Source organism: Lacerta agilis, chromosome 9 (genome assembly GCF_009819535.1).
Source record: "Lacerta agilis isolate rLacAgi1 chromosome 9, rLacAgi1.pri, whole genome shotgun sequence".
In the NCBI taxonomy this organism is placed as follows: domain Eukaryota; kingdom Metazoa; phylum Chordata; class Lepidosauria; order Squamata; family Lacertidae; genus Lacerta; species Lacerta agilis.
The window spans coordinates 50,793,217-50,808,791 of record NC_046320.1 but is presented as its reverse complement, the minus strand read 5'-3'; the positions used below and the strand labels follow the sequence as shown (position 1 = coordinate 50,808,791).

The window sequence follows — 15,575 nt, the reverse complement described above, 5'->3', positions numbered from 1 at the left end:
ATGCAAAAGTTGCTCTCATCAGAAAAGAGGACTTGAGACCACTGAGCAACAGACCAGTTCTTTTTTTCTGTAGCCCAGGTAAGACGCTTTTGACGTTGTTTCTTGTTCAGGAGTGGCTTGACAAGAGGAATACGACATCTGAAGCCCATCTCCAGGATCTGTCTGTGTGTGGTGGGTCTGGATGCACTAACTCCAGCCTCAGTCCACTCCTTGTGAAAGTCCCCAACACGTTTGAATGGTCCTTTCCTAACAATCTTCTCCAGGCTGCGCTGCAGTCATCCCTGCTGCTTGTGTACCTTTTTCTTCCACATTTCCCCCTTCCGCATAACGTTCCATTAATGTGCTTTGATACAGCACTTTGGGAACATCCAACTTCTTCCGCAATTACCTTTTGAGGCTTTCCCTCCTGATGGAGGGTCTCAATGATGGTTTTCTGCACAGCTGTCAGGTCAGCAGCTCTCCCCATGATTGTGATTCCTACTGACCCAGACTGGGAGACCATTTAAAGGCTCAGGAACCCTTTGCAGGTGTTATGGATTGAGTAGCTACTGCACCTTTTCACAATATTCTAATTTTCTGAGATTGTGAATTTGGGGTTTTCATCAGCTGTACGCCACAATCATCACAATTATGACAAATAAAGGCTTGACATCTCTCGCTTTGCATGTCATGAGTCTATCTCATATGTTAGTTTCACCTTTTAAGTTGAATTCCTAGAATAAATGAACTTTTCCACGGTATTCTAATTTTTCGAGTATCAACCTGGATGTGTACTTCTTAACAATCAACACAAAAGCTTTTTACTATTTTAAGCACCTCTGCCATGATAGTACCAACATCCGTAGCAGTTATGGCTGTTTGAGAGACCAGGTTCTCCTTTGTGTCTCTGTATAGCTATGCTAGTTGTGAGAGATATATTAAGAAACGGAAATAAGAATAGTCCTTCATGCCAAGGTTTCTAATTTTTTAGTGCAGCGTGCATCAGTGTTAAGTTTATTCATTTGAAATTCTTGTCTCAGTGTCAAACCCAGTCACATGAATGACCTCCTCTGCCTGACTGTCTGGTAATCAATTTCCCATGGGATCATATCATCCCTTGTGAACCGCTTTTGCCCCATGGGGGCACATGAGAAAGTAATTGGCAGCGGAGAGGGTGGATTTAAAATAGTATTTTCACCTCGCCATGTTTTTGTGTCACCAACCTTGTACAAGAATTGCTGTATATTACCTAATGTGCATTTTTTCCATATATTTATACACATTTAAGTAGCATTTTTCATTTTTTTAATAAATCCTCTGAATGGAAGTATAGGGAACCTTATCATATAACAGTGTAGGCTTTCTTAACAGTTCGCTTTCCATACCTTCCCATGAAAGTTGATGATGTTCAAAGAAAGCTTTGTCAGTTTCAAAGATACCAGGAACACCTGAGCCATCTACTCCTTTTCTCTGCTAACATTTTCCCACCCAAAAGGGCATGCATGTTTACCTGTATAGTGAGGTGGACTAGAAGGATTCACCTGTATTCAGTGTAGTGAGAGTGCAGAACATAACGGCTAGCATTTTTAACAGGTTGTTCAAAGGGTGTCTTCTCCTATGCTAGCTGAAGATGTGTTATGGAACTCTTTAACAGGGTAACCTGTGAATTGTGTTTGTGTGCATTGCATGAAATAGGGAATCTTCATTAGTAGTGATTAGAGAGCATTTTCAAAATTGCACATACAGTTATTGGCCTTCCACTTCTGCAGTCCCAACAAGTTCAGCAGCATTGAGCTGTAGTGCAGTTTGTTTGCTGATGTTTGAAACATCATGAGAGGAAAAGAAGCTTGCAGGGATTTGGAATAGTAAACATTGGTGGGGATATATATCACTCAAAATGAGTTGGCACCAAAGCTGCTTTTCATAAGAAAAACCAATTGGGGCATTCCACCGTGACGTGTGTGACATTCAGACAACGTTTTCAGTACTTTTGTAATTATTTTGACCCTAAAACAACTGCTGGTTCAAAAGCAATTAATTGACACCTGTCATTTATGTCTTAAGATATAATTAATATGATTTGGAATATTTTTTATGTTGCCTGAATAGAGATACAAATTTTTAATTTTGCGTGACGTGTGTGACCATTTTGCAAATGTTTTTCCCTCTCTTCTCAAGTTCTTTGAATATTTCTGTGAGTTCTTGTAACATTCATGGAAATAAAAATTATTAGAATTAAGCCATATATGTGTAAATCCAAAAGAGGGGTTTTAGGAATATGAAGTAGCAATACTTAGGCTAAAAAACAACGAATAGTACTGTGACGTGTGTGACATTTAACGTGACGTGTGTGACCGCATATGAATTTTTTTTCTAATGAAACCCTTAAAAATATCATTTGTGTGGATAATTGTTATCTTTTTACAGATTGAGGTTAACAAATTAATAAACATTAACATAAAAGTGGAATTGGACACAAAGCAATCATCTTTAATGTTTGCACAACTTGTAAAGGTAAAGGTACTCCTGACCATCAGGTCCAGTCGTGTCTGACTCTGGGGTTGCGGCGCTCATCTCGCTCTATAGGCCGAGGGAGCCGGCGTTTGTCCGCAGACAGCTTCCGGGTCATGGGGCCAGCATGACAAAGCCGCTTCTGGCGAACCAGAGCAGTGCATGTAAACGCTGTTTACCTTCCTGCTGGAGTGGTCCCTATTTATCTACTTGCACTTTGACGTGCTTTTGAACTGCTAGGTGGGCAGGAGCTGGGACAGAGCAACGGGAGCTCACCCCGTGGCAGGGATTCGAACCGCCAACCTTCTGATCAGCAAGCCCTAGACTCTGTGGTTTAACCCACAGCACCACCTGGGTCCCTGCACAACTTGTAGAACAGCCTTATTTTATTGACAGTTTTGTTGTTGTTCAGTCGTGTCCGACTCTTCGTGATCCCATGGACTAGAGCACGCCAGGCACGCATATCCTTCACTGCCTCCCGCAGTTTGGCCAAACTCATGTTAGTAGCTTCGAGAACACTGTCCAGCCATCTCATCCTCTGTCATCCCCTGACAGTTACTGAACCAAAAATAGCATTGCATTGGTTCATTCGAACACATTCACTTTACTTTCAAATATATTCAGTTCTCTGGCAAAGTGAATTAATTTTGGACAATTTTCTCTAGCTCTTTGTTCATCTGAAATCCAAGCCACATCTCCCCTCACAGTTCTTCTTTCAGGAACAGCTCCCTTATGAAGAGTCCCAGGGCCAGGGGGTGGGGCAAGGCAGGTGGAAGGAGGCCTTCCACATTTAACATTATTTATTTATTTTTAAGCATACTACTCTTACCTTGACTTGCAAGTGCAACTTCAAATTTGTGAATTGTTACCCAATAGAAAAAAATATTTGGTCAGCAAATGAATATTGATGAAGCATAAATTTTTTGTGATGTTTTGAAGATGGCACAGTCACATTTAGCCCTTTGATGCCAAATTATGGAGCAAAATACTTCAAAGCTTAATCATAATCTAACAATTTTTTCTGTCAAATATTTGTTTGCCATAACAGATGTACTTGTTATGATCTATGTTAATATTTTATTATTTACATGTATTTGCATTTTTAATTTTAAAAAATGCTCCTGTCACACACGTCACAGTCACACACGTCACAAATAGTGACGTGTGTGACTAAATTTAAAAAGCCCAATATTTTTTTATATTTCTTTCAAAAAAAATTCCAAACTTTTTTTTAGTGTTTTTAAGTTTAATAAGCTTATAAAAAAAATTTCAGCATGGTGAAGTTCATGGCTACATTATTAGATAAAAAATATTAACTTATTGTGACGTGTGTGACACTGGAAGCCAGAACCAGTCACTTTAACATGGACAAAATTTAATCAAAATCAAAAATACTTTTCTGCCAAATATTTTTGGGCAGAACAGATATACTTGTTATGATATATGTTAATATTTTATTATTTATTATGTTTATTGCATTTTTAAAAAAACATGAACCCATCATTAAGATTTCATTTTAAAAAGTGACTTTCTGAACTTGTACTGTTATTTCCAATTTTCACTCCCCCAATTTTCTTTATACCAAATTATATTGTCATTTTAACAAAATATACACTTTCAACTACATAAATATTTTTTTGGGAATTTTATCTTTAATTTTAATATTTTAGACCACAGGACCACTTTTCATGGAATGCCCCAATTGCTGGGAGCTGAAATTCATAGCTTGTTTATGTAAGTTTATTTCAAATTTGTAGCTTAGTTTGGCTCAGGTATTTCTTTTTAAAGCACATATAATTTTCCCCCAAAGGGTCTTGCACAGTATTTTTTTGCATGTTTTAGAATTTGTTGTTAACACCATTTTTCTCCTGAATTTAAATCTCTTTTATTCCTATTTAAGAATTGTCTGTTTCTGTGCCATTTTGTGAGTGGTAATAACCTTGCCTGATATTTTAGCACATTGAAGTCAGGGAACTGTTCCCACTTCTTTCAGATTACTTTTCAGGAGTCTTCACAGCCTTGTGGACAAAAGTCATTTAAGAGCTTTTCATCTATAGAGTTTGTAGTATTGTTGTCGACAACAATATAATTGAATCCTTGCCTTTGCCTATGTATTGTATATATTATCTAGAATCTGGACAGTCTTGGGTCTAAACTGGAGATATTTGATAAATATCTAGTCTTTTTCTCCTAGTGGGCTCTTCGTGAAGAAACTAAGGTATGAGAAGCAGCCCTTACATGAGAACTCTTGACATCTAATCAATCTTCTTTACAGATGCTTTGCCTGAGACAAACTGGAAATCTAAGACATCACAGAAGAGCACTTTATAGCACGCTAGTGCCATCTGATGGTAAGCTTTCTCATCAGTTACTGTTCTCATATCAAGTGATGACATCTTTCATAGTTTCTGGGTGCATGCCTATCCAAGAATTTCTCTGTTTTTATTCTGGACAATTGAAAGTCTTCAAAATTTTACGTCAACATATATCCCTCCTGTGTTTCGGACTTCTTAGTATTTTGCCCACCCCAACCCAAATCATATAACAGTATCCTCCTCGTGTTTCATGAGATGCTCATGGGTTTCGAACTCCTAGGAATAGTGAATGGTGCTGCATTTGGAGATCTTGACGCAAAGATCAGTAAAGTGTTGGGGCTTGATAGTTAACAGGTCTTGTGGGTTCTTTAAATCCCAGGTCTGTTTGGAGCCCATTGCACCCCGAGTAGAAGCACTAAATTCTGCATGAATTCTGGCAGGGGGGTGCAGGATTTCAGTAGCATATTCCTCCTTTGAACTCTGTATGGCCTGTACTGCAGAGAGTGCCTTTCCTTCAACCACTTTCAGTTCTTCATATCCTTTAATATAGATATACAGTGGTACCTCGGGTTACATACGCTTCAGGTTACATACTCCGTTAACACAGAAATAACGCTTCAGGTTAAGAACTTTGCTTCAGGATAAGAACAGAAATGTGCTCCAGCGGCGCAGCACAATATGTATGTACAGTATTTGTTTGGTTTTATCACATCCTTTCTTCAAGATCTTCAGTGCAGAGTATATCTGGCAGCATAAAGGAAGGTGTGTCATGCCTTTGTTTTTTCCCAAGCTTTTCAACATGTGCTTGTAAGTTATTCTGTTGTCATCATTTTTTTAAAAAAAAAAGTTTGAGTGATAATCAATTAAAATGCCCTTTCCTCCCCCAGAAGTAACTGTACATTATAACATGGATTGCCTGCGATAACTCTGACATACCCTCGAGAAAGGAACGCTGCCAGTTTACAGTCAACCGATGCTGATGACTGGGGGAGCCTTCTTGCAGGACATACAGAGAGAGGATAATGCCATTGAAAAGGTAGAAGTCTTCACAGCAGGTACTAACACCACTATCACCTTGAAAGTAAAGGTAGTTCAGTTTCCAGCTCCTTTACATGCATAGCAGACAGTGACTTTTGAATTTTTTTTGTTAACTGTACTACTTTGGGGGTGTGGAGGTTTTCCCTTTCAATGAGATATCTACCACAAGAGTGGACAAAAAGTAAACTGATGGATCTCTGTGGTTGATCTCCAGTAGATCCGTAAAGATTTCTGATGCTCAGTTGCTTAACAATTTTGTTGTTGTTGATTAGTTGTTTACTCATGTCCGATTCTTCGTGACTCCATGGACCAGAGCACGCCAGGCACTCCTGTCTTCCACTGCCTCCCGCAGTTTTGGTCAAAACTCATGTTAGTAGCTTCAGAACAACTGTCCAACCATTCTCATTCTCTGTTGTCCCCTTCTCCTTGTGCCCTCAATCTTCCCAACATCAGGGTCTTTTCCAGGGAAGTCTTCTCTTCCACAAGGTGGCCAAAGTATTGGAGCCTCAGCTTCAGGATCTGTCCTTCCAGTGAGCACTCAGGGCTGATTTCCTTAAGAATGGATAGGTTTGACCTTTGTCGGCAAGGTGATGTCTCTGCTTTTTAAGATGCTGTCTAGGTTTGTCATTACTTTTTCCTCCAAGAAGCAGGCGTCTTTTAATTTCATGACTGCTGTCACCATCTACAGTGATCATGGAACCCAAGAAAGTAAAATCTCTCACTGCCTCATTATTTCCCCTTCATTTGCCAGGAGGTGATGGGACCAGTGGCCATAACCTTAGTTTTTTTGATGTTGAGCTTCAGACCATATTTTTCGCTCCTCTCTTTCACCCTCATTAAAAGGTTCTTTAATTCCTCCTCACTTTCTGCCATCAAGGTTGTGTCATCAGCATATCTGAGGTTGTTGATGTTTCTTCCGCAATCTTAATTCCTGCTTGGGATTCATCCAGTCCAGCCTTTCGCAAGATGAATTCTGCATATAAGTTAAATAAGCAGGGAAACAATATACAGCCTTGTCGTACTCCTTTCCCAATTTTGAACCAATCAGTTGTTCCATATCCAGTTCTAACTGTAGCTTCTTGTCCCACAAAGAGATTTCTCAGGAGACGGATGCTGTTGCTTAAAAATAGCAACAGCAAAATGTCTTTTGCCACCTATTTTAGGCTTCTGGGATTAAAGATAGCTAGCCAGGAGTCGACCTCTGTTTGAAAAGGAAGAATATGAGTTTCAGTTCAGTTCTTGGACTCAAAACAAATTGTGAGGCTCAGAATTTGCTCAAAGGCCCCCTGACGTTCAATTCTAACTCTTAATGTCTTTTGCACCTGGCTCTGATTGGTAGATCTTGAGGTTTCCAGGGGGAAAAGGGGGGGGGAGCTCAAACAAGGCTGAAGTCTGAACAATCTTGGACTAGCAATAAACAGGACTAGCATCAGGGATTGGCGTTGTTGGGCTCCTGCCAGGCTGTCATCTCAACAGACATGTGATTTTGCTCCAGAAAACAAATCACAGTTAGTTCATTTGGGCTGTGTTGAGAAATTAAAAAAACCCACACATTGGCTAAACAAACCATCACTTGGTGGTATGTGCAAACCAGGCAAGGTGTTGATGATTTATTTTTATCTCTTTTAATTGTGTCTTTTAATTGAAGCCTCTTCATTTTTTGAATACGTATTATTAACTTTTTAATGAATGAATATAACCAATCATACTATTAGTTCTATTACAATGACCCACTTTTTTAAAAAGTTGTCATAGATGTAACCCAATGGGAGAGCAGTGGCCAGAGGATTGGAGAAGATCAGTTACATCCCAATCCAAAAGAAGGGCAGTGCCAAAGAATGCTTCTAACTACCGCACAATTGCACTCATTTCACACGCTAGCAAGGTTATGCTTAAATTCTACAAGGCAGGCTTAAGCAGTACGTGGACCGAGAACTCCCAGAAGTGCAAGCTGGATTTCGAAGGGGCAGAGGAACCAGAGACCAAATTGCAAACATGCGCTGGATTATGGAGAAAGCTAGAGAGTTCCAGAAAAACATCTACTTCTGCTTCATTGACTACGCAAAAGCATTTGACTGTGTCGACCACAACAAACTATGGCAAGTTCTTAAAGAAATGGGAGTGCCGGATCACCTCATCCGTCTCCTGAGAAATCTGTATGTGGGACAAGAAGCTACAGTTAGAACTGGATATGGAATAACTGATTGGTTCAAAATTGGGAAAGGAGTACGACAAGGCTGTATATTGTCTCCCTGCTTATTTAACTTATATGCAGAATTCATCATGCGAAAGGCTGGGCTGGATGAATCCAAACCGGAATTAAGATTGCCGGAAAAAAGAGAACACCTCAGATATGCTGATGATACAACCTTGAGGCAGAAAGTGAGGAAGAATTGAAGCACCTTTAATGATGGGGAAAGAGGAAAGCGCAAAATATGGTCTGAAGCTCAACATCAAAAAGAACTAGATCATGGCCACTGGTTCCCATCACCTCCTGGCAAATAGAAGGGGAAGAAATGGAGGCAGTGAAGAGATTCATCTTTCTTGGGTTCCATGATCACTGCAGATGGTTGACAGCAGGTCAGGCGAAATTAGAAGACGCCTGCTTCTTGGGGAGAAAAGCAATGACAAACCTTAGACAGCATCTTAAAAAAAGCAAAGACAATCACCCGTTGGGCCAACCGAAAGGCCCGTATAGTTAAAAGCTATGGTGTTCCCAGTAGTAATGTACGGAAGTGAGTAGCTGGACCATCAAGAAGGCTGATCACCGAAGAATTGATGCTTTTGAATTATGGTGCTGGAGGGACTCTGAGAGTCCCATGGACTGCAAGAAGATCAAACCTCTCCATTCTCAAGGAAATCGGCCCTGAGTGCTCACTAGAAGGACAGATCCTGAAGTTGAGGCTCCATTACTTTGGCCACCTCATGAGAAGAGAAGACTCTCTGGAAAAGACCTGATGTTGGGAAAGATGGAGGGCACAAGGAGAAGGGGACGACAAAGGATGAGATGGTTGGACAGCATTCTCGAAGCTACTAACATGAGGTTTGGCCAAACTGCGGGAGGCAGTGAAGGATAGGCGTGCCTGGCGTGCTCTGGTCCATGGGGTCACGAAGAGTCGGACACGACTGAACGACTGAACAACAACAACTGGGAGAGAATTCTGGCTTGTTGGCTGGAATTATAGAATTGAAAAACCTTACTATGTTGATTGGTCAGATCAATAACATAGTTAGTAATATCATTGTCAGCATCTATAACCGAAGAGATTATCAGACTTCTGATGTTATCATTCCCAAAACATTTGCAGAATTTCTATTCTGCATCTTTGCATAAGCTAACTATCAACCAGACTTCACTTTATGCAACATTAAATAGAAAATTCTCTTGCAGACGACATTTACAGTTAAGAAGTGTACTAGAGAGACTCCTGTATTTGTTCTCCTCTATCTTTTAATCTCTAGGGTGATGTGAATTTACCATTGTAACAAGTGTAAAAGAGTCTGTGTGCAGTGCTTTCAGACAAATATTTCCTTTTAAAGATAGCACCCCGCCTGGATTTCTTTCCCCAAACCTAAATTATGTTTATATGAGAATACTGAATCTCGCTTGCACAAATCAGCATTTTCGTGTTGTTGCATTTTTTATTTATTTGTAGAATGCCTGGTAGCCGACCCATAAAAGTTAATAGCAAAACAAAGCAGCAAGAATAATATTTCATATAAATATTTAACTCCCCCCCCATTCCTTATTTTATAAATGATGCTGGGCCAGATTGCATCCCCGAAAGATTGGGTAGAGAAGAAAGCTGCTGTACTTGGTTCATTGCTACTGTAATCAGAAGCCCAGCATGAGCCCAGATGACAGAATTCCAGTCAGGATATGCCAGTATGCCTTTGGTAACAGCACATTACTTTGAGTCAGAGATAACACAGAGAAGCAGGCCAAGTTCCAAGCTAGTAGTAATATGTTTTATCAGAGCATCTTGTTGTGCTAGTTTTAAAGAAACATTAGTGCACTGACGTTGCACCTTTTGGATGAACGAGCAGCTTAGTGCTAGAACACATGCTTTGAATGTAGAAGGTCCCCCAGTGCCATCTGGCACTATGCTCTTTTCAGCACCTGCTTTAAGACATCTTTTATTTTAGGCCATCCAGACATGTAGAAGTTACAAGCCAAACGGTTTTAATATACCTGCTTTTATCAATAATTTTAATGTTTTATTTTATATTCTTTAAATCGCTTGGAGGTTTCCTTACAATCAAGGGGTATATCAATATTGTTAAAAATATATATCTCAATTTAAAGCAGTCTGATAGCGGGAAGGATGTACGATGGAAAGCCACTTGCCATAACCTGCAGATGACACGAGGGCAACAAATTGTGGTTAACAGCTCTTACCGTATTACACTTACGGTGCACAGGAAGAGGGAAGCAGGGAGAGCGTGCAGGCAATCACTACACTGTTCCTTGGTTTGATAAAACCATAGGAAGCTGACTTATTCTACTCAGTCAAACCACTGATCTATCCCTATCAGTATTGTCTATACTTACTGGCAGTGGCTTTCCAGAGTTTCAGGCAAGAGTCTCTCAGCTGTACCTGACGATGCCAGAGATTGGACCTGGGACCTATGGGAGCCGAAATACATGCTCTGCCATTGAGGTATAGCTCTTCCCTAACCCTGGCCTCATTAATCAAGAGCCCCAAAGCAAAAGGCTGCTCCCAAAAGTATTATATTGGGGGGGAAGAAGATAGGCTTTTCTTAGGGTATGCGTTCGGAATTAATCCATACGTGGATGGATACAGTGGTTCTAATCTAGATGTGAGCACATAGGTGATGATTCTTGGCTTGCTAACTTTCAGAATCTTTGGACCAAAGTGTAGATCACACTAATTGCACGGATGCAGGTAGCTTCTCTTGTTTTTCCAGGTAAATGGCAGGATTAGAAAAGTAGATTTTGGGAAGCAGGGCTGACTCTCTCCATGCTATGATTTCAGTGACAATTGCAACCATCTCCCTCCTAGATTAGTCCTGGAGGAAAGCTTCATTGCCTTGACGTCATGTCATGTTTTGAGTTACACTAGACGTGACAAGAAACAGGAAGCAACAAGACATGGGCCTACCATAGAAACAACCTAACTCAGTAATTGTTGGTGTAGTAAACCTTGCCTGTATTGAACTTCATTATCTGTGATCAACACAGCACTGGTACTTCATTAGTTAATGAAGCATTTTATTGCTAGTATTGAGGTATTTGCTTCCTCCCTACAGATGGCAGCATGATTTCTTCTTCAACGTTGATGGAGGTTCTTTTGATGAATGATTTTAAACTTGTCATCAATGGTGCAGAATACAGTGTTCATCCTCCACTGAAAGGTACACAATTCCATGGCCAACGTGAAATCATCTGGAGACATATGACTATCAAATTATTAAATATGTTTAAAATCCATTCCTTCAAAATATAGAAACTTAACTAGTACCGCTTCATGCTTGCTTAAAAGTTAGCCCCATTGCATTCAATGGGACTTACTCCCAGGTAACTCTGAATAGGAAGATTGCAACCTTAAATCACAAGTGGTCCAAACTGACTTTTTGTTCTGTGCTTTAAATGACCAGGATGATAGAGCTGTTCCTTCCTTTTGCAAACCCCCAACCTTAATTTAAATTCTGTCTCTTGAAATAAATGGTGCCCTATTGAAATGCATGCAGGTGTTCTTGTTCTTGCATAGCCCTGCTTCATTTGCATTATTCTGAGCTTGAATGAGAGGTGAAGTGGGAGAAAAAGAAATAGCAGGAAATGCTTCACAGCTCAAGGCAGCCTGCAGGAGAAAATACAGTGTGCCTGCAATTTATGCTCACTTTACATACGTGATTGCAACCTTATGCAAGTTGGGGGGGGGAGTAAATAAAGGTTATGTGAAGAGTTGCTTACCAGTCTCTGGGAGCATCCCAGGGGCCTAGCACCTCCTTCCCAGAGACTAGTAAACAGCTCTCTGCTCATAGCGCATGGGGTTCCTGACTGTGGTGATTTTGCCTTTGCACAGAGACTCAGTGGTGTCAAGTATCCCGTATTGGTCGGGATTCTCCCGTTTTTAAACGCGTTTCCCGCTGCGTCCCCGGATGACTCAAAAACCCATATATTCCCGGGTTGTCAATATACGGGTTTTTGAGTCATCTGGGGGACGCAGCGGGAAACGTGTTTAAAAACCGGCCTGGTCAGGAAGCTTCTCCTTCCCCTCCCCCACTCCGCCGCCCGCGCACGTGCTCGCGCCCGGCCGCACACCCCCGTCTCCTGTGCGCCTTGCCTTCCTGGGTGTGCTGCAGCTACAATTGCTGCTATGAGAAGGCGGTGGGAGCAGCAGCCTCAGTCTCAGTCCCTAGAGTGGCTGCACGCAGCACTGTCCTAAGGCTTAGATCCGTTTGGCTTTGTTCCCCAGGATTTATAGCCAGGGTGGCTGCTCGTTGCGCGACTGCGTTCCCCTCCAACTCGCACTCCACCCGCCCCGCTCCCGGGAGAGCCCCTAGTTCTGGGCCTCGCTTCTCCCCCCGCCCCACTTCCCCTCCCAACAAGTGAATGAATCAGCCTCAGCTCAGACCCACTTCCTCGCTGCCCCTCCCCGTCCAGTGCAACCCAGCAGCGCCGCTAATGAAATCGCTGCCGATGGACACACCTCCACCCATTCCGCTTGTTAACACCACCCGAGGCTACCGCTTCCTTCCCTACCGCTGCAGCAGGGTAGGGGGTCAGTCTGTTTCAGGTGCGCTTTGGATCCCCCACCTCGTTTAGGACATCTTGTTCTCCATAACTTATTAGAGGGGAGGGGGAGAACGATCAGTGAAGAAAGACCCGGAAAGTGCCATATGATCTAGGGAAGAGCGCGGACGCCGCGTTCCAGCTGCTCCGCCCACTTTTGCTTCTGGCTCCGCCCACCACTGCCATGTGACTGTCATAGGTGAGGCTGCTGATCCCTTATTTTCAAATCCGAAAGTTGACAGCTATGCAGAGACTCCTGGAATCAGACCCGCATGTAAGTGGCGGGTTCGTTGTACCTGCCCATTGGCCATATCCCTGAAAATGTATGGAATTTCAGGCCTCCCAAAAGCTGCGCTGGTATACTGTAGTGGTTCCAGTTTCATTCTTCTTTCAGAGCAAATGAGCACAGAACATAAACTGGAGATGGATGACATCAAGTCTATGGTCCACAAGTTGTTTACAGCACTTCATTTAGAAGACCACCAGACAAGGAGAGAGAGGGAATTAATGGAAAAAATGGAACTTCTGAAAGAAGAACTGCTGCCCCTGGAGCAGGTCTGGAAAAATATTTCTTCATGCATTTCATATTGTGGAAATCTATTTTGAGTTTAGCAGGTGAAGTCTATGAAATGTGTGGCAAATTTTCCCACCTCTGCACCCATTTTTGACTGGTTCCAGAGACACTGGAATACGCCCGGTACCTGATTTTTGTTACCCCAGTCCAACACAATTTAATTTATCAAAATGGGAATACAAGGCATCTTTCTGTTTTTGTAACACCCTTCAGAGACAGGTCAGGTCTGCATACTGAACTGGTATATTTCTACTCCCCATTCCCTATATTGAACCACTAGGTTTATGTCTCCTGTTATAAAAATAAAACTTTGAATTGGCTCGACTTAATTAATCTACCTTTATAGATAAGTAAAGCAAGTTGTATTCACAGCGAATGCTATTTTTAACATTGAAACTCTCTTAGTATGCTCAGATATGAGCCAAACACATTCTTGTATAACTTAGGTATTGATGTCTATGTAACTTCTTTCCAGATACACTTTTTAAAAGCAGCAGTAGTTTGTATTTGATGTAGTTATTTTAGATGTTGCTAAAATTATTTTACTTTGATGATAGTAAACTATACTTAATTATTTCAAATTAAAATTATTGCAGAAGTTGCAGTGTATGTATTTTGGACATATGACTTAATCAATTTCTTTCATGGATAAAACAAAATAAAATAAAAAATTCTTTCCAGTAGCACATTAGAGAACAACTAAGTTTGTTCTTGGTATGAGCTTTCGTGTGCATGCATACTTCTGCAGATACACACTTCTTCTGAAGTGTGTATGCACACGAAAGCTCATACCAAGAACAAACTTAGTTGGTCTCTAAGGTGCTACTGGAAAGAATTTTTTATTTTATTTTGTTTTGACTATGGCAGACCAACATGGCTACCCACCTGTAACTTTCATGGATAGTTTGTGAAAATTATCTTTTTCTTTGATAATTGAGAAAGGATAGCAAAAATTATCTCCTTTAAAGCAAAAATTGAGTGTAAATATCCCTTCCTTAAAGCTTCTCTCGGTCTTTCATTTGGGCAGCCCATATCACCTTTTATTTGCTGCCCAATTCTAGCCTTGCTGATTAAAGTAATTATGTTTTAATTAGGGTTTCTCAGCTCTGCATCAGTGATGTTATTTTATAAGGTTTTTATGCTATTAATCTTATTTATCTTCTCTGTATTGCTTGCTTAAGTTCTATTAAGTAAATGAAATGTCTCTGCTATAGGCCTGAAAACTTCTCCTGGAACACTAGATTTTTCCGTGTGCTAATACTAAGGAGACTAATCTGTCTCCCCCTGAATGTCATAGTTGTTAATGAAAAACTGTGTGTATAGGGCTGTGTACAGATTTAAATAACAACAACTTAATTGTCAGACTCAACTTCTGCTACATAGAAATCAGGCTTAGATACATCCTCTGAACAAAGCAAAATGGTCGCACCTGCTTTATCATAAGAAATATAACAGGCTTCAGGATCAACCAAGTCTACAAAATCCAACATTCTTCTCCAAAAGTGGTTAGATTAGAAGAGGTGGTCAAGACCATATAAAAACTAAGGAAGAAGGACAGTGCTTACTGTTAAATGGCTTCCTTGAAAACAGTTGAATTGTTCTTGGCATCCGTCTGTTTTGGGGGACAACGGAGGAGTATGCCTTTATGAGTGAAGTCAAACTATTGGAAGGTTGCAGCACCTGCTATGGCTGTAGAGAGTGATGCAGGAGAAACATGTTTTGTCTCCATGGGAAAGGCTGGCTGAAGTCATCTTTTGAGATTTCGCTACACTCCACACAGGGAAATATTTTAATTTATTTATTAATGCACTTTTGAATACAAGGTAATCTGTGGGAGTGGGTGGGACATGCTTGAACAATGTTGTCTCTTCGGTCTTAACATCGGTTCTCTCTTCCTAGCTTAAAGCTGGAATTACTACAGATGTCGATGCTAAGACTTCTCGGCTTCTATGGATTGGCTTAGCCTTAATGTCAACTCAAGGTGGAGCCTTGGCATGGCTTACTTGGTGGGTCTATTCATGGGATATCATGGAGCCTGTTACTTACTTTATCACCTATGGAACTGCCATGGCATTCTATGCTTACTTTGTGCTTACTAAACAGGTGAGTCTCAGTAAATTTGGAGCCATAATGTTAGCAGAATCTGCATAGTTATCATAGTGAGAGTCTGCAAGTACATATTTGTGAATCTTCTAAAGCAGGCATCCCCAAACTGCAGCCCTCCAGGTGTTTTTTCCTACAACTCCCATGATCCCTAGCTAACAGGACCAGTGGTCAGGGATGATGGGAATTGTAGTCCAAAACTTCTGGAGGGCCGAAGTTTGGGGATGCCTGTTCTAAAGTATCCTAACAAGGAGGCCTAGGATTTCTTTAGGTTGTAAAATGTCCATAGACCAAGGTT

General features: G+C 41.0%; 1 protein-coding gene across 1 annotated transcript in view; it reads left to right on the top strand.

The window, feature by feature from the left end:
* MCUB (mitochondrial calcium uniporter dominant negative subunit beta) overlaps nucleotides 1–15,575 on the top strand; it is a 66,753-nt gene that overhangs the window by 45,641 nt on the left and 5,537 nt on the right. The window contains 8 exon segments of the mRNA XM_033160213.1: nucleotides 4,766–4,841; nucleotides 5,693–5,707; nucleotides 5,710–5,736; nucleotides 5,739–5,771; nucleotides 5,774–5,860; nucleotides 11,115–11,219; nucleotides 12,995–13,155; nucleotides 15,074–15,277. Coding sequence (XP_033016104.1) covers nucleotides 4,766–4,841; nucleotides 5,693–5,707; nucleotides 5,710–5,736; nucleotides 5,739–5,771; nucleotides 5,774–5,860; nucleotides 11,115–11,219; nucleotides 12,995–13,155; nucleotides 15,074–15,277 — 708 coding nt within the window.